At 37.0% G+C, this 18,477-nt stretch overlaps 3 protein-coding genes and 1 non-coding gene across 4 annotated transcripts; 2 read left to right on the forward strand and 2 right to left on the reverse strand.

Moving 5' to 3' along the window:
- Positions 1-1,719: 1,719 nt before the first annotated feature.
- LOC140796735 (uncharacterized) lies at positions 1,720-2,848 on the forward strand. Its single transcript, XM_073149817.1, has one exon. It carries the CDS (start codon positions 1,881-1,883, stop codon positions 2,676-2,678), a length of 798 nt encoding a protein of 265 aa, XP_073005918.1. The 5' UTR covers positions 1,720-1,880; the 3' UTR covers positions 2,679-2,848.
- Positions 2,849-8,305: 5,457 nt separating this feature from the next.
- Positions 8,306-9,813, forward strand: LOC140795871 (fatty acid elongase 3-like). Its single transcript, XM_073148634.1, has 2 exons — positions 8,306-9,081; positions 9,191-9,813. The coding sequence occupies exons 1-2, from the start codon at positions 8,551-8,553 to the stop codon at positions 9,518-9,520; spliced, it is 861 nt and encodes a 286-aa protein (XP_073004735.1). The 5' UTR covers positions 8,306-8,550; the 3' UTR covers positions 9,521-9,813.
- A 2,128-nt stretch (positions 9,814-11,941) lies between these two features.
- On the reverse strand, positions 11,942-12,015 carry TRNAV-CAC (transfer RNA valine (anticodon CAC)). Its single transcript has one exon. It is a non-coding gene; the product is annotated as a tRNA-Val (tRNA).
- Positions 12,016-12,042: 27 nt separating this feature from the next.
- Positions 12,043-13,778, reverse strand: LOC140796561 (glycosyltransferase BC10-like). The gene is made up of 2 exons (XM_073149610.1): positions 13,030-13,778; positions 12,043-12,755 (listed from the first exon to the last, which is right to left on the reverse strand). The coding sequence occupies exons 1-2, from the start codon at positions 13,537-13,539 to the stop codon at positions 12,114-12,116; spliced, it is 1,152 nt and encodes a 383-aa protein (XP_073005711.1). The 5' UTR covers positions 13,540-13,778; the 3' UTR covers positions 12,043-12,113.
- Between the last annotated feature and the right edge of the window lie 4,699 nt (positions 13,779-18,477).

Below are 18,477 nucleotides of genomic sequence, written 5' to 3' on the forward strand. Positions count from 1 at the left end.
CTGAAAATAGACAATAACTCAGGGAGATTAAACGTAATTAGTATTCCTAAAAGAAAATATTAAGAAGACAAGAGTGTAACAAGTTAGAGTGAGAGCCTTCTTTAAGAAAATTCTTTCTTTCCAAAAACCTTCATCAATACAGAGATAATATCATAAATTATCTCGCTCTTAGATAGTAATTTGCTGTTAACCAAAGTAAGACCAATGAAGCTAGAGTTTCACATGAAGAAAATTTTGGAGTTTTTTTTCTTCTCTCTTTTTGTTAAATAAGAACAAGAAGTAGTTTGATTCTGTTTGAAGCTACTGCAGCTGTGTTAAAATTATATTTGGAGTTATTAATTAGGCTGGGCCATTTCAGTGATTGATAAGCTCACTACCTAAATGCTTTCATTACCTAATTATCTTGACCTATTAATTGAGCATGTCTAATTTAGATTTGATCTGGGTTCTTAGAACACTTGCATGCTTTCATATTTCATCTCATAATCAAAGTATATCTTTCCTCCTCCTATCTTGTTTTTGTAATAACTAGTAAATTTATCGTATATTAAATACTTCGACATTATACTAGTTTTTTTTTTTTGTTTTTAAAGAAAGTAGTCCCCTAGCTAGTTAACTTGATTTTTGCTTAGATTTAAACCTTACAAAAACTATGAGCCTATTTAACTTAAACCAGCGCCCCAATCCTAGCAAAGAGCTTTGCTAGGGTTTGGAGGTTGTTTTCTCCCCCACTCACCTCAAGGACCTTCCTCACACAAGTGACTAGGTGGAGGGGATCTTTTCGTGAATATTTCTTCCTTTTTCTTCACTCTTCTTTCACCGTCGTCGTCTTCAAAACATACTCTATTGGTTCGGTGTCTAATTGTTGCTCGCTGTCTCCAACCACCCCATCGTCAGATCCGCCTCCTCTCTTCCACCTCCCTAAATTATACTGTCATCTTATGCTGCTACCGACGGCTTTCCCCTTCGCTGCCACCTTGAATTGCCGTCTTGTAATCTTTTAGTTAAAATAAATAATATCTCGCCTACGAACTTTCACTCAAAAAGAAAGAAAAGAAAAACTATTTGAGAACAATCTTATTGGCTACTTATACTAGCATTTGGCTAAAGTTAATGGAACAATAATTTTTTTAACGCCCGTTATTTATGGCAAGTCTGAAGCTCGTGTAAAACTTAGGCTTAATGGTTCATTTAATATTCTTCTTGGTCAGAACTAGGTTTTATATTGTGCGTAGGTTGCTCGTATTGCCGGACGACCCACGTAAATTTGTACGTATTTTATAAATATTTTTCTTGATTTCAATTACACTGCTACAGATCCAATTCTATCTTGTCACTGATCCAAATCTAGAAGAAACCAACGAACACTTGAACCTTATCCATACGCTATGTAACTCAAGGAGATCATATGACCTTCTATATATTCTTTAAAAAAAAAAAAATCTATTCTCTTCCTTGTTAAGTAAGAGGAAAAAAAAACTACTTTCTTTTCGTAGCGGGATCATATTCTCTTGAGTCAACCACGCACAAAGTCGTCGACAATTCTCGTCTTGCAATCTCCTGGAAAGGAGAAAATAATACTATGATATTAATTTCTGTTATGTTCTTTTTGGCTGGCTTCTATTCTCTTCCTTGATATATATTGAATAGTTACAGGTAAACGATTTCTCACTACTACCTTTCTCTCTTCTTATTACTTTCTCCACTCTTTCTCCCCAACTTACAAAACCGACTCGATATCTTTCTCCACTCTTTCTCCCCTCTTTCTCCCCAACTCCCAAACCGACATCGACCACTCTATATATAAATCCAACAGGACACAGACAAACGGCATATAATCTTCCTTTAGGTCAATCGAACCTACCAAACCACCATATGATATGAAGTACACCACCGAGATCACCCACTTCAGCCACCCAGACCACAAGCTCCGGCCGGAGTCCTCCCACCACCCCTTCAAGTGCGACGGCTGCAAGGAAGCCGGCATCGGCTCCCGCTTCTCCTGCCACACCTGCGACTACGACCTCCACCATCACTGCGCAGCCGCCACCGCCTCTGCAACTCTCCGCCATCCCTTCTATCCTAAATGCCTCTTCGTCTTCCTCCCCCGGCCACCGGGAGACTTATCCCGCTACTGCAACGCCTGCGGCCGCGACGTCGACGTCGACGGCTTCGTCTACCACTGCCGCACCTCCGGCTACGACCTCCACCCCTGCTGCGCCGCCCTCCCCCACGAGCTCGACGTCGCCGGCGGCCCGAAGCTCTTCCTGAGCAACAAGACCGGGGCCGAGTGTCAGCGGTGCGAGAGGAAGGGCCGGAGCAGGAGCTGGAGCTACCGGAGCGCGTGCAAGAGCTACAACCTACACGTGGCCTGCGTCAAGGATATGCTAGTCGACGGCTGGCAGGAGATCTACGACGGCCAGAGGGGCCTCGCGGAGGTGCCGGCCGCCGGGGGGGATTTCCAGGTTGTCCTGGCGGCGGCGGGGGGTAGTTATGGGGGGAGTTACGTTACGAAACCGAGCACAACAGGTCTGGGGATGAATCCATACAGGAAGAAGGGGAAGGTGAAGAGGTGCTGCGAGCTGCTGGTGATGGCGGTGCGGGTCATCATCTCGGCCCTGCTCGGGGATCCGACGGCTATCATCGCCGCGGTCATTACGTCATTCATCTCGGGATGATGTAGTGTGTATATATATATATATAGATAGATAGATAGATAGATAGATAGATAGATACTATATGTAGCGTATGACTTGGTTTGAATTGAATTTATAGATGAACGCGTGGAATTGTAAATTGTGTTGTATAAGTATTTTTTTAGTTTTAAAAAATTATTTTATTTGTATAATGGACCATTTATATATTAGTTTAATTAATTTTTGTATATGGTAAATCTTATTCATATTATGTTACCATAGTAGTGTTAAACATATTAGCATATCATGTTAATATATCCTTACTAACACAATCAATTTATTAAACAGATTACGCAGATGGCATGGCGTTCTTTTTAGAGCGAATCTAACTCAGTCCCGAATTTGGCATACACCATCCGATTGACACTCCTAATATATAGTATTATCAATTTTTTTTTTAATTCCATTCCCCTTATTATTTGCTTATTCCAGTTTGTACCATGTTTATTTTGGGTTTTTTCTCACTATTTTCAGTTTAGGTCCCTGTATTTTCTCCCATTGTTTGTTTGGCTAGAATTGAATTGATTTCATTTGGAAATAATTCCTACTGTTTCGGAAATAGAATTGTGGAAGGTGATTGAAAGCAGAGTTAGCAAACAGAGTAAGATCAAAATCCTTAAACAAAAGTTTTTAGTTGATGAAGGTGGTACAAAGAAGATTGTTAGTTGACTTTATTGCGATATGCGCTACTTTATATATATATATATATATATATATATATATATTTTAGAGCCTTAATTGAATAAGTTTACTTAGAGATTAAGGCTAGGGCCAGGCTGATCCGAGTAGGTCCACATAGAATTATGTACTTGATATATAAAAGAATACAAAATTAAATTATTTTAGATATAGGAAAAGACATTTGGTTTAGGGAGGGAATTTCACCTTGGTGTTAAGTCTCATTATCAAGAAAAATTCTTTGGTTAACATTATCCTATCTAGCCCGGGACCAACCCGAACCGACCCGAAAGCCCCACCCATTACGCCCTCGTGCAGCCTAGCCGATCAAGCCAACCCATAGCTCAACTTGTCACACTCGCCCATATGCTTAGTATTTCTCTATCAAAGTGTAATGCGCTATTACTTGGCCTGTTTGATGATCACCTTTAGCCTCATGAGAGTTGTCGCAACTTCACTTGGAGACGGTTTAATTTTCTGAACAATTTTTCATTTCTTAGGTTCTATTTTTCACCACATTAAAGATGAAGTCTTGCAAGTAGCAAGGCATGATCGAGTTATTTCATATATTAAAAAAAGATAATAATTACTCAAAGTTGCAACTAATACAGCTTAAAAAAACAATTGCTATGAGGATAGTGTAAAAAAAAAAGTAACTAGAAGGACTTCAAAATTATCCAGATAGACATCAAAGTGCAACTTTCTACGTTATCCAAACTAAAAATTATAGAAATAAAGATGAGGAGTTGAATTTTATAAATTTTTTTAATGATGGGTGTTAATTAAAATATGAGGAAAATATAGGGTGTTATTTTAAAAAATGAAATAATTACCTCCTTTTTTAACATTTTTAATCCTTCACCTTTTCTCTCTTGCTAAATAAGCGTGATATAGTCTAAAGGGTCCAACATTAATTTATGTCACATGCATGCAATAATTTTTTAACTAAAAAATAAATAAGAAAATTTATTAGGTAATAATTGAAGAATTTGTATGTAGTTATTTCTATCTTAATAGAATGTAACAAGTAGCCAAGATTCTCCTGTTTATTTTCAAAACAAAGATGATATCATAAATCATAGAGCTCTTTACATCTTCTTTGATCAGCACTTCACTTCTTTATTATAATAAATAGAGAACATATATATGTATATATATATAAGAAAGGAGCAGGTGTACTGCTTACATTATCCGAGCCAAAGCAGCTCCAGATTGATCAAAAAGAACAAAGTCTTGTAGTAACTGGGGCATATCTCCAAGATCACTTTCCTAGAACCAATTGCCATTGCCAGTTTGCAACCATGTTTCCTTGTCTATTTGTGTGTAAGACTTTAGCCTCTACAAAAGTTTGCAACAGCTGCTGACATTTATGTACAATAAAACAGAGCATCATAACCTTTTTCAAACCCAGGTTGAAGTGCTCCCAGAGCTGCATGGGCCTCAGCTGCTAAAGCTCCTCCACTGTTTAATCTGAAAGCACCTGCACACAGAGGAAGTCCATCAGAGCTCCATGGGCAGTCCAATGGACCATCCTGACCGAAGGACAGAGGCTGCCATTGATCCTAACTCCTTGAAAGGCTTCACTTCGTTCCTCGGCCAATGCAATGGCCTTTGCTTTCAAATCATCCACAGCCCAGAGGCTATGACGGCCCTAAAATTGCTTACACTAACCCATTTACAAGAAGAGTCTCACAGAGGGGGAAGCCCAAGATCTCCCCAACTTTAGCCCACAACTCACAGGCATTGCAGCATCTGAAAAAAAAGAGAGGTGAGATATCCTTTCTTCCTCCTGACCACACCATGGGACACAAAGGCTCAAAATTGATGTGAAGATACCTTAATTGCACCTTAGTAGGAATCTTACCATGCAGCAGCTTCCAGATAAAGATATGAATAAGGTTTTACCTACACATTCAACAAATATTCCAATAAAAAGTGATGGTGTGTGATGGTTGTTATATATATATAGAGAGAGAGATCTTTGTAGATCCAACTAGGTTTTTGGTCAAACTAGGTTTTCCATTGTAGATCCAATTCTAATTTGTCACTAAAAGCAACATAGACCTTCAAATCTAGAAGAAAAGGCTAAAATGCTTGAACCTTATCCACACTCTATGTAACTCATGGAGATCATATGACCTTCTAGATATTCTTACAAGATATCCCTTGACAATAGAATTAAATGAAAGGGTTTTGAGTCATCCAACTTCTAGATTAAGTGGAAAAAAAAATTAAGAAAAGACTACTCTTTTTGTAGCGAAATTATATTCTTCTCTTTGAGTTAACCACAAAATCTTCGATAATTCTCAAGATAAACGTGATTGTTAAGATAAGTCGCCCTTGACTAATGGAGGAATGAGGTGGTATTAATTAGTTTCACACTTAGTTTATGATAGTTTTTTAATTTCTTATGCCCAAGATAATGTCTCTCAAATAGCTTCTAGTGATTGTATTTTGACAAGTGTAATACAAAGAATTGGATGGGCATTAAAATAATTTCCTTTCTTCTTTTAATCTTATCTTTTTTTTTATACAGATACATTTTTTTATTTATGAACCCGAATGTTAGATATGGGCTAGACAAATGATCAACCCTCTATAGATACAGAGAGACTTTATGCCCCACCGAGCTTTTAGTTGTCTAGTCTAGGCTTCAAGTCATATGCGTTGTCGAATAATTGCTTCGAATCAAATGCCGCCAAGACTTGCTCTAAGCTGACGCACTGTTGAGCCATTAACGAATCAAGCGAAGCCACCAAACTACCAACCACCAACCACCAAATAATTTCTTCACAATATTGTTTGGGATTAGAGTTCAACTTATGACCTCCTTGGTCATGAGTAAGGTACCAACCAATAGTTATTCCTATCTCTTTCAAGAGGTGCAAAAAATCTCTACCAAGATTGTGTAGGTATATATCTTCTTCTAATATAAATAATATGGAACATTCTATGTGACTAAAAATGGCAAATAACATGTAGGATATTTTGTTATTGGAATTTAAACATGTGTTATTATTGGGGCGTTTTTGTAATTCCTTGTCCAGAGTAAACAAACCAAAATATTTAAAAATAAAGATAATTTATTTATTAAATAGATTAATAGGTCATCTATATAAGCCGAGCAATAAATGAGTTAGATTTAGATGGATTAAATGAGTTTTTTTTATAAATGGATAATGGGGTTATAACAAATACTAACATGATTCTTTTAACAATATTAAAAATAGTATTTAAAAAAAATAATTAGACTCAGACGCGCAGTCATTTGACATCCATTTGATCCAAGTGAATACTAAAAGACTGTATCTAACCGACCTAAATTAAGATATCTTTCTCCTCTCATTTTACTCCTAACTCATCTCCGTTCTCTAGTTTCGATCCCAAACCTAACCCTAACTCATCTATCTTCTCCGTTAATTAAATACTTATTTACGAAATACCTCGTTATTAGAAAAACAATTAAACAAATAAGGTATTTATTTATTTAGATACGATAAGAGAAATATATATCTCTTAATACATATGTATTTTTAAATAAAAAAAATCAGAGGACACCTAAGTTTGGTGGATAAACCTGTTTATTGCTTTATTAATTAATTAGTACTAGTAAAATGTCATTTTAATCCATCATATTCGTGCATTTGTCTCGAATAATCATCAAAAGGTTTGGCCGAGAGGGATTTGGATGTCGCCCTCATTTGCTGCTCTTATCGTGAATTTTTGTGCTCCAAAATTATTAATTAATATCACTGTCATGCATGAAAAGTGCCAAAAGAAAGTCAATTTTATTTATTTTTCAAGGGGGATTAGAGCTGATGCTTTTTTTGGATGCGTTAACATGCATTTAATACCTAATTTGGTGAACATGACTGATTGATAAATATCGGGCGTTGAGACAGTCATCAGTGGATGACCGTTTGGTATAATTGCTCATGAAGGAAGATGATTGATAGGATTTAGAAACTAAAAAATGTCTGGAGTTACTATCTACTCTTAGAAAGATAACTATAATATAACGAATATAAAATAAAGATGATAAGAATAATTTAAAGATTCATTCAACTCAGATAATGAACACAAATCCTATCAACCCACTTGCCTCGTAAATTGAGTCCAATTTATTTGTTAAATTACAAAGAGGATATTTTGAGGTGTGCGTTAGTAGTTAACTCTTCTTTCTTTTTTAACTCTTTCAAGAACAATGAATAAAGCCAATAAATTTGTAACAAATTATCTACTGAACTCCAATTTGGAACCCCAATTTGTTAGGTTTAAGACAGCAATGCACCACCAATCTCAAGACTCTAAGTTGACACTGCAACTAATTCCCTTTTCTTTTTAATGACATATATCCCCTTTTAATTATCTACATTCCTCTACTACCTTAATTTAACCATCTTATACTCCTACCAACAATGTCGTATATGTCATTTTCATTTTCGTACCATTTTTTAAAAATAATATCAAGTTACATATAATTAATCTTCTTGGTACCCTACCCTATCTTCTCCTATTCTTTTTCCTCCCTTTATTAAATCCGTTAGACTATCAATGTCAACTTGTACTATAACCAGTTTATTTTTGCTATATGAGAAACAATCCTCACATTTTGTCGACAGTGTATTTATTAAGCCATATTAGTATAAATAAATAAATAAATAAATATATATATATATATATATATATATGTGTGTTAAATTATATACGGGTCCTTCAAACTATTACTCGATATTATTTAATAATATTCCTCGAGGGGGAAAAAACAAATATCCAGAACGGAAGGATATTTTCGCAAAAGGTAGGCAATTACCTCATTTAAAAGAAAAAAAAACGTGTAGGAATATTAGATTCCGAAACTACCCCTCACCGTCACCGACTTCCGTAAGCTTTACGGGCAGATCGAACCAACACTTTCCACACGGTCATAAGTCATAATAATAATAAATATATATATATATATAGAGAGAGAGAGAGAGAGAGACCACCAATTGGTAGCTCGCCCAGTACAAGCTGCTTCCATTCTCCGAGTAGTTCCCAATAACTACCCCGCATTTCGTTCCTATAGCTCGGATAGGTGTTAAAGGTATTGTGGTTTCGTTGAGGCAATTCGTCAAATAGGTAGAGGGCGAGGTTAGGAGAAAGACGAAAGAGAGAAGAGGGCGAAGATTGAAAGATGCGAGGGATCACCTACTGGTTGGCGGAGCACCCGGCGATCGTAAACTTCCGATGGAGCCACGCCCAATCGTTCGGCTCCACGTGGTCCTTCCTCGTGTCGTCCCTCGTCTTCTACTTCCTCGCCGCCCTCCTCGTCCACCTCCTCCTCCACGTGTCCGGCCGCCGGCGCCCAGTACCCCTCGGCCCCCTCCCCGCGGCTCACTCCCTCGCCGTCGCGGTCTCCTCCGCCGCCATCTTCCTCGGTCTCCTCCTCTCCTCCCTCGCCGAGATCCGCGACTCGCGGTGGTCGTGGCGCGGCCGAAGCCACACCACTCCGCTCCAGTGGCTCCTCTGCTTCCCCCTCGGCACCCGCCCCTCCGGCCGCGTCTTCTTCTGGTCCTATGCCTTCTACCTCTCCCGCTTCCTCCACCTCCTCCGCGCCTTCTTCGCCGTCCTCCGCCGCCGCCGCAACCCCCTAGCCCGCGTCTTCTCCCACGGCGCCCTCCTCGCCATGTCCTTCCTCTGGCTCGAGTTCTCCCAGTCCTTCCAGGTCCCTATCTCTAAAACACGCGACTTTCGATCCACACACACAAAAAAAAAAAAAAAAATCCTTCCTTTTTCTAAATTTTTTCTTCTTAACCCTTTAAATTCTACCGCAGGTGCTCGCCATCCTCGCCGCCACTCTCGTGCACGTCGTGGTGTTCGGCTACCGCTTCTGGGTCGGCGTCGGCTTGCCGGTGGCCTCTTCCTCGACTCCAGTAGTCCTCGGTTGCCAATTAGCACTCCTCTGCTGCAATCTCGTATGCCATCTCGGCGTTCTTTTCCTCCACTTCGGTAAAGGAGGTTGCAATGGAATTGGGGCTTGGGTGTTCAACTCCGTGCTCAACGGAGTGCTCCTCTGGGTCTTCCTCCATTGCTACGACAAGAGAGGCGACGACCGCGGCAGCCGAAGAGGGCTCCGTGAGGATGAGAAGAAGAAGGATCAATGAATTGGATTTTGACAGCCAATTGGAGATTACCACGAGAATTAATAGCTTAAATTCCGATGGAGAATTAATGTAAAGGTACCCCTTTTTTCTTGTACAAAGATGAGTCCTTAATACATAAAAAAAAATACTAAATAATTTAGTAAATAGTTACAAAATTATAGAGCTTTAGATGTGCCTCGGCCAAAGAGGAAATGAGTAAAGAAAAAGAATCCATCCACTGATTCTGATGTCAAACTGACTTGCATCAAGAGCAACATTTATTATACCAATTAAAGTTCTCCACTGCCCCGAAAGAGTTTCCATGCATTACTTAGTTTTGCTCCCAGGTTCTGAAAGCTTGAATTAAACAATGGCATCAAATTCTGCAACTTTTTTTTTTCTCTTCAATGCACATTCAATACCCAAAGGAGCAGAGCAGTTGCTTGTGTTTAGAATTATATATAACAATGATTTAAGATAGTTTGAATACAAAGCATGGTAGGGATAAGCTCGCCTATGAATGCCAATGCTCAACCACTGGATGTGAGTTATGGCCCATTTGCTGTAGTTGTAGTCTTGTAGACAACCAAACAAACAAAATTCTCTCGACTCTTAGTACAAGTATTATAGAGCTTTCTGCTATTTCAAAGTCTTATTATTATTATTATTATTATTATTGAACCAAATGCTATTTATAAGCATGGTTTGAATTTTTCAGCTTCGGTTTCTTCTGAAATCAAAGCCACAATTAACAATCTTGCTGGTTTCGGCCTTTTTAGGTTTCATTGAGCTTCTGTTGCTGTTCTATCTCAATTGAAACTTTAAAACTATGTTTGTAAGTTAGATAAGGCATCAACACTAACAATGGCTACCGAAGGTGTGCCAACCTTTCGCTGTTAGTTATATTATATTTTACCTTCCTAATTTCCTATAGTAAGGCCTGAATTTACTTTACTCCTCTATAATTTTATTTGTATCATTTTATCTCTTTATGATTATATTTAAACGAAAATTAGCATATTTTTTTAAAATTATATTAGACTAATTTATAAGTCAAATTTAAAGATACCTACAAAGTTGTGGATAATATGATTGGATTTCAGATGAAGTATATATATAATAAATATATTAAATAAATATGTATTATTATATATTTTTATTATTTAAAATTTTATTGGTATTATTTTAGATACGTTGAAAATGTCTTCTAATTATCTACAACTTTTTTTAATAAGTATTTTTAAATTTAATTTATAGCTTAATATAAAAAAAATATAATGGTCTAAGTTTGAATATAACAATAAAGAGGTAAAATAATACAAATAAAATGTAATTTCTAGAAAAAAAAAAGGATTAGTATCAAATACAAATCAGCCTTTCAATTGAAAGCAATTAAAACTATTTACTATTATTTAAGAGTTGCTTTCAATTGAAAAGTTGCAAGGGTAGTATCAATTTCAATTTTTTTTTTAAATTTATTAATTGGTAACGATGTATCTTCCATCCAACTAGAAGACAACGACTTGCCTCCTTTTTCCAAGCAATTAATAGAGAGAAAAAGTCGATGTCAAATATATTCCATTAAAAAGACAAAAAAGTCCTCACACAACGTAAGATCTCAGCCGACTTCTAGAATAAAATTCTCAATGTTGACCAACCGGGTCAAAAAGGAGACCAACATTAATGCAATCCTAAAGCAATGCCTAAATTTATTTTAATGGAATCATCAACCGCTGCTCGGTTCAAACGACATCATCTTAGAAGATGCAAATATAATTTTTTTATTAAAAAAACGACTAATTTTTCGACAACTATTAAAATAAAATATTTAGAAGGTTTTATATATTTGAGAAAGTCCCACGAAAAATAAATGACCACAATTTATATATAAATACTTATTATGTAACTCTCTGAGGTGATAGTTTGTTCTCTAATATTCTACTAATGAATTTTCTTATTGTCTTTTATGTGGTAATTAGGCATAATTAGACCAACTTTTTTTTTTCAAAAACAAGTTAAGACTTGAACTCATGCCGGGAAAAAAAAGGGATGAGAATTCCACAACAAATGATGCAATATGTGGTTGAGACACTAGTTTCACTTACAACAACTCTTTTTTTCTTTTTATTTTTTAATTATTTTTTTATAGTTCTGAATGAAGAATTCTACTATCACAAACATATCAATCTTGACTATTTCATAGTCGACATAGTGAGCACATGATAACCAATATCAATATAATTTAAGGTTTTATTTAGTTTGTGACTAAGCTCCGAACTTAATTAGTTGGTCTCACTTTTTAATCTTAAATTTTTAAAAAGTAAACTTAGATATAAAAAGAATATCAAATTAGATATAAAAAGAACTGAAAGGAAATGTGAAACTAGACCTTATGTTTATACATCTATAGAAAAAAAAATTAAATTAAATTATAATAATTTATGTCTGAGCCCGGGTTCGAACCGGGGACCTCTAGTGTGTGAGACTAGCGTGATAACCAACTACACCACCCAGACTGACGAGAATTCAAAACATTTTAGAAATTAATAAAATTATCTATCAATCATATTGCAATTCTATCCTTGTATTCTTCTGAGACACTCTTTATAAATGATCACTTAATCCCAAGCGCACTCGGTGCAAGTTTCAGCAAAGGGTCCAGTGCATTAGGAGAGAACTTTCGCGCAAATAGGAAGCAAACTCGAGAGTCATGTGCATCATATGAGCACTTATGGCCATGGACAAGCCTGTGAAGAAGCTCTTCGGTGACATCCTTCTTGCCATACGTTGCAGGATGAGGACCTCCTCTGGACCAGTCCACCCAGGTGATGCTTCTCCTCGCAATTCGCTGCGGCGACTCGATTGTGAGCATTGTTGGGAAGTAATGTTCATCCACATAGCATGCTCCCCTGCAGAATCTCTTGAATTTTGGGTAGTACTTGGTGTCTGAGATCATACTGATGGCGAGTCGTCGATCTACTTCGAACCACTGAGACCCTTTTCGCCATTGGGTTAGGTTGATCTCAGGCGCCATGCTTGAATTGTACCTCCCCCTTCCGAAAGGACCATGATCATCGTAGGATCCTACATAGCTCTGCCAAGATTTCACCAAGTAGTTGTAGACGACGCGAAAGCTGTGCAAGGGGATGCAGGATTCTGACAGCAGGATGAAGCGTTCGTTCGATAGATCGAGCAACGCGTTCGCCAGAAGACGCCTCTCGGCGTCGCACATTGTGATCTTTCCCCATTGAGCCTCCTGTTCATGTTGATTAACATAACTCATCATATTTGTCAATCTTTTCTAGAATTAATTGCTTTCTAGTTTGTACTAGTTATCTGTGTTCCCATGACAACATGATCGATGCACCGTTAGTTTAGCATTCTTCTAAGATATCAGAAGAATGTAATCAGAATGAGGAAATCGATGTGATACAAGCAAGTACTCTGTCAAATTGATCAGAATACAAACACACAGAATTAAATACAAAATTAAATGAATCAAACACATAAGATGGAGCAAGTAAATTTACCCGGCTCGGAATCTGCCGGCCGTAGAACACCGACGACGGCAAGAAGCCCGGCCGGAAACCAGGCATGGAATGGACGTAGATGGAATACAGCCCTTCATGGCCCTTGAAGAACTTCTCCCAGAGAGGAGCAAGAGGCAGAGGTCCCCTGGTCAAGAACATGAAGGCGACCTTAGGGACTCTCTTAAATGGGTACTTCCTCACCTGGGGAACGAAGGAAGCGAGCCAGAAGAGCTCCTCGTCGCTCATGTTATGCATCAAACGCGAACGAGGACCAGCCCACTTCCTCACGCCGCTTTGTTCGTCGATTGGAGGATTGAAACCGGTGGGAGATTGCACTACAATAGACTTGAAATGGAAGGGCCGGGTCATGGAGATGCTGAGAGAAAAGAACCCAATGCCCAAAACCAGGAATAGAACAAGCAACTTGAAGATATTTGAGGGGAAAGCTCTCGTTTGGCTCCTCTGAGATGAATCCTTCCCATCCTCTGGCAGCAAAATCCTACCTTGCATCTCGCTCAAAATCCGGATCAAAACCTACAGAGGAGTGGATTGATGGTGTTTGGTTTGTTCGATCCTAACACCAATTCGGCGTTAAAAAGTGGAACAAACGAGGGGATAAAAATCGCATCTTTATACTGAAATCAACACGCAACCCGAGAAGGATCTCCGCCGATCCGAGAGAGCCAGATGAGGGAGAAGGATTAAGCGGAAGAGAAGCTACTGGAAAATTTCTAAAACAAGGTGAGCTTAGAAGAGAAACTAGTAGTAGATAATGGAAGAAGGAATAAACCGTTGACTTTGGTCAATCTTATAACACCATTAATAAGACTTTTATAAAATGTAAATAATTAGAAACTCGATAATAATTAGAAATTTTTAGGCTGAGTGAGACTAAAAATTGTAAATATATTATTTAGTTGGATTTATTTAAATTCTAAATTCTTTCGGGCAAAGCTTTGCTATGAGATCATATTTTTATACTTTATTTATTTTAATTTTTTTTCTGTAATGTTAGCGTACACTCAAGAGGTATTAATTAACTTAACACCTTTGTTTCCAAAACTACATCACGTAATATTAATGCGTATTTTATCAAATTATATGAAGCTTTCATTCGAGTACAATGGACAATGGCCACTATATTACTATTTAAATAATTTTGACTAGTATTTTTATGATTAAAAGATTGCCAAATCTAAAGATGTATATGAAATTCATTGAAATCATTCCAAATTAATAGAATTCCTCCCGTTAAGAGTTTCCAAACATAGAATTTTCTTTAATAATAGCCAAAATAGTCTATGTGAATAAAAATATGAATTGAAGAATAATATCCAAATAGTTAAAAATATTATCAAAATAATAATATAAAAAACTGGTTTTATATTTTTTAATATGAATCTCCAGTATAATATATATATAATTTCAATAATTATATCACAAGTTTTTATGGATTAAGAAAACATGAATATAGATATATTCGATATCTTGGCTATGCATAAAGGCTATGATAATTAAGTTTACTATCCATTTAAGAAAAAAGGTTTGCAAATAAATAAGATATTTACAAGGGCATGGATGAAAAACAAAACCCCAAAAGGTGATTATTGGACAAATGTGCAATTCCTCTATGAGTTTGATCTAAAAGCACATAATTGGATGGTTCTTTCCCTAATTCTAGAAGAAGTATTAGATAGGCTTGGCCCAGGTTATCCTAAGATTTAGGGAAATTTGTATAATAAAAAAAACTGTATATTTTAATTTTATTATTATTCACACTCTACGATATAAAAGTATTTACCATTTAACTTCTGCACTTGGCATTCAATCCTCGAAAATACTTGGAGTTAATTTTTTCTAATTGAATTTAGAATATTCTAATTCTTTTAAAATAGAAAATTAAAATACCTAAAATACATCTAGTATGATCTTAGAATATGATTCCTTTTTTTTTTTAATACTTTTACCTTAATCTTAAAATATTCAAGGGTATTAAGATTATTTTACATCTATCATTAAGTTAATTTTATCTATATGATAACTATCTATTAGTAAAACTAAAAAAAAAAGATGCTTTCTGAGGTATAAAAAATAAAATGTAATGGTTGAATGACAAATATTCATATCATATAGTGTGAATAATAATAAAAGCAAAACATAGTATATTTTTGATAAATTTTGACTAGATTTAGCCCTATATATGACTGGAATATGCTACTTGATGAAATAAAAGTGATATATGGACAAATGATGGCTATTGAGAATCTATGATGGATAAAGAGTTTGGATGCATCATTTGGTTTTAGAAATAATTTTAACCTAAAATATTATTTTTGGCTCGAGCTTTATGATTCCAATTAGTTTAGATGTATCGTTAAATATGCGTTAATGCATCCATTTATGTATTTAGTAACTACAATTATGTTATTGTTACAAATCAGTTTGATCTAATCCGTTAACAGGTTTTGACTAGATTGAGAACGTAACTTTCGAAGGAAGTTACGGATAATTTAACTGTTGGATCTTCGTGAATCTTGGATATGTTGTCTCCCTTGAAAAGTGCTTTCCAACGAATATAAGATCGCAAGATTTAAATGACTAGATTTTAATATATCAGCCAAACAGTGGCCAAAGGTCAAATAAACCATAGCTTGTTAGCCCTTCAATAGCTGAATTGGTGCTAAGTTAATTCCTTGATGTGAAGGGGGAGAAGTTGTTATAGAAGACGGAGATTAGGAGTCAGAGAAAGCCAACCAAGGACTTGGTGGTAGAAGGAGGTGGAAAAAGGCACCAATGGATAGAGCTAGAAGAAAATGAGATAAAGACAGAATAATGTTCAAACGTCCCTTGACAAAAATCATTTTATTTATTCAAACAAAATCAACTAGATAAATATGTTCATCCCAATAAATTTAATGTCGCGAGTGAAGCCAATATAGACTGAGTCGTATCAGTCATTCATGATAAATTTGGCCCAAAGCCTATTTATGCGAAGTCCGATAAAATCAAGTTAAGACATAACTTGAACCAACTTTAGGCTTGACCCCGACTCAAAAAGGTCTATAAAACTAACTTACATCTAGAGGTTCTAAATCACGACCCAATCTAATTTATATTGGTCAATCCACTGACGATAGAGACACACAATTCTTTGAAAATTTGAATTTCTAAAGATTTATATATAGACGAAATATGTGAACACATGAAAAGAAAGCAATTATTATTAAATTCTACAATAAAAAATTCTAATCTTTATTAGATAATTTGGCCTCTTGATTTATATACTTATTGATAATAGAGCCCTAATAAGATATTATAACAAAACACAGACATGAACTGTTAGGTTTTTTTTTTGACCGTTTGAGCTCGGATCTGACTTAAAAGTAGTACAGGATTAGATTGAGCTAGACTTTGTCAAATCGATCAAGTCCATAAACAGTAGTCTTTCGTACATGTGATGATGACTAAATTCTCCTAATGCCAAACTTGGCTTCCAATGATTAGCTACCATCTGTAGCACACTCCTGCAACTCGGGGATCAGGGCATCCTCCCTCGATCTACATCAGCCACGTCATGTAGCCGCCGCCTCCGCCGCCACAGCTAACGTCCTTCCGGTCGTCGCAGCCACGTGAATAACGCCTGACTCCTTGTCAATTGTCATTAATAATGCATCTTTCCTGCATCTCTATTTATATCTTAAATACTACTCGCCACCAAGACTTAGAGAGAAGAGGAGTAGCAATGGAAGCGCCGAATACTGCGCAGAAGCAAGCAACGTCGCCGACGACTCCCCACGCCGCACTCCATTCGGTGCAGAGACCTGCGCCAAAGCCGCTGAGGAATTCCGACCGCCTCCCCCCGCCGCCGAAGGTGTACCGAGTCGAGCTCCAGGGTTTCCGGCGTCTCGTGCAGCGTCTCACCGGTGCGCCGCCGCAGCTAAATTTGCCGTCGGCGTCGTCGGCATTAAATTACCCTGGGGTTGAGTGCAATGCCGACTTCGGTATGGGGTTCGTGGAGTAAGCGAATTTAATGGCGAACTCGACGTTGTTTTTTTCTCCCGTGGATTCTGAGTCCAGCAACTAGACATGATCATCGGGCGGGCCGGGCCGGGCTAGAATAGTCTAGCCCGTTACCGCCCGTTGGCCCATGAGAGATCGGACTAACCGGTCGGGCCGGGCCGGCCTGACCCACCAATCACTTGGCCCAACCCATATTTTAGCTATTTTTAGAATTTTTTAACTATTAGCTTATTTTAAAAAATATATATTTATATTCCTCCATTTTTAAAAAATTAAAATAAATTAAAAAATTTTTAAATGTGTGCTTAAAATAATGCAAAATGGTATAATACCAAAATTTTTACTGTAGCAGCGGTAAATTACTGTAGCAAAAGGGCAAAGTACTGTAGCAGACGGGTGGGCTTTCGGGCCAGGTCGGGCGGGCAAAGAGCTGGCCCGTGCCGCCCATGGGTAGTTCGGGCTCGGGCCAGGCTGGGCCTAAATCGGGTCCGGGCCGGGCTTAGCCCGGTCCAAACCGGGTCGGGTCGGGCTGGGCACGGGCGGGCTAGGCCATTTGATCATGTCTACTAGCAACCATGCCGACTTTGGAGAATATATTAAAAGTTTGGTTGTCCCCATTTTTCTTTGTCATATCTTGCTTGGCTCCTTTGGGCATGCAGTAGTAAAACTATAGTTATGAAATGGGTAATTTCAAGAGATCTAAAATAAGTTATGCAACTTGTAATATATATGTTTTTATATAAACTATTTCCAGCTGAGCTCCAATATATACTATGTATTTATATATATATTGCTTGATAAAAAAGTAGGCTTCTCAGTAATTAAGTTAAACTTCATTACTGAGGAGGAGGGAGGGAGGTCCCAGCATCGTGGAGATCCATACCGTGTACCTCACTCACCGGACATCAGGGCATATTCATCTATTATTATTGAATTAAAATAAAATAAAATTATCTTTCCTCCAACAATAGCATTTATGTTATTTTTATTTAAAATAACTGTCACATCAACTGACTCTCTCAATTTATATAAGGGTACAATAAGAGAAAGATGACATTAAAATAATTTTAAAATTTAGGAGAGATAATCTAAAAAAGTTGAGTGTCTCGATAAAAACCAGGGTGTCATTGTAATTATCCAATCATTTATTTATAATAAGTATCAATTTAATTTCATAGGTAGAGTTAGTTGGTCGAATATAACTTGAGTCATGGATTCAACTTCAACTCCAAATAATATTGTGAATAAATTATTTGTGATAGTTTGACTTGATTCGGTTGATAACTAAGCAGTACGATTAGCTTGGAAGAACAACTTGACAGCACAACATTTTATAGCATGTTTCAATGGCATTTGATTCAAAGCAATTATTTGCGGTGACACAGTGATACCGAAGTGTCTATATACTGTGAGGATTTGTATTTTATT

Source organism: Typha latifolia, chromosome 10 (assembly GCF_019914945.1).
Source record: "Typha latifolia isolate L0001 chromosome 10, TyphaL0001v2, whole genome shotgun sequence".
NCBI classification, from domain to species: Eukaryota; Viridiplantae; Streptophyta; class Magnoliopsida; order Poales; family Typhaceae; genus Typha; species Typha latifolia.

What these genes read in the sequence shown, in the direction of transcription:
- LOC140796735 (XM_073149817.1), top strand. Translation starts at nt 1,881, where the DNA reads ATGAAGTACACCACCGAGATCACCCACTTCAGCCACCCAGACCACAAG.
- LOC140795871 (XM_073148634.1), top strand. Translation starts at nt 8,551, where the DNA reads ATGCGAGGGATCACCTACTGGTTGGCGGAGCACCCGGCGATCGTAAAC. An exon ending in AGTTCTCCCAGTCCTTCCAG is followed by an intron (nt 9,082 to 9,190) that starts GTCCCTATCTCT and finishes ATTCTACCGCAG; the next exon opens with GTGCTCGCCATCCTCGCCGC.
- LOC140796561 (XM_073149610.1), bottom strand. Translation starts at nt 13,539, where the DNA reads ATGCAAGGTAGGATTTTGCTGCCAGAGGATGGGAAGGATTCATCTCAG. An exon ending in GCCGGCAGATTCCGAGCCGG is followed by an intron (nt 12,756 to 13,029) that starts GTAAATTTACTT and finishes CAACATGAACAG; the next exon opens with GAGGCTCAATGGGGAAAGAT.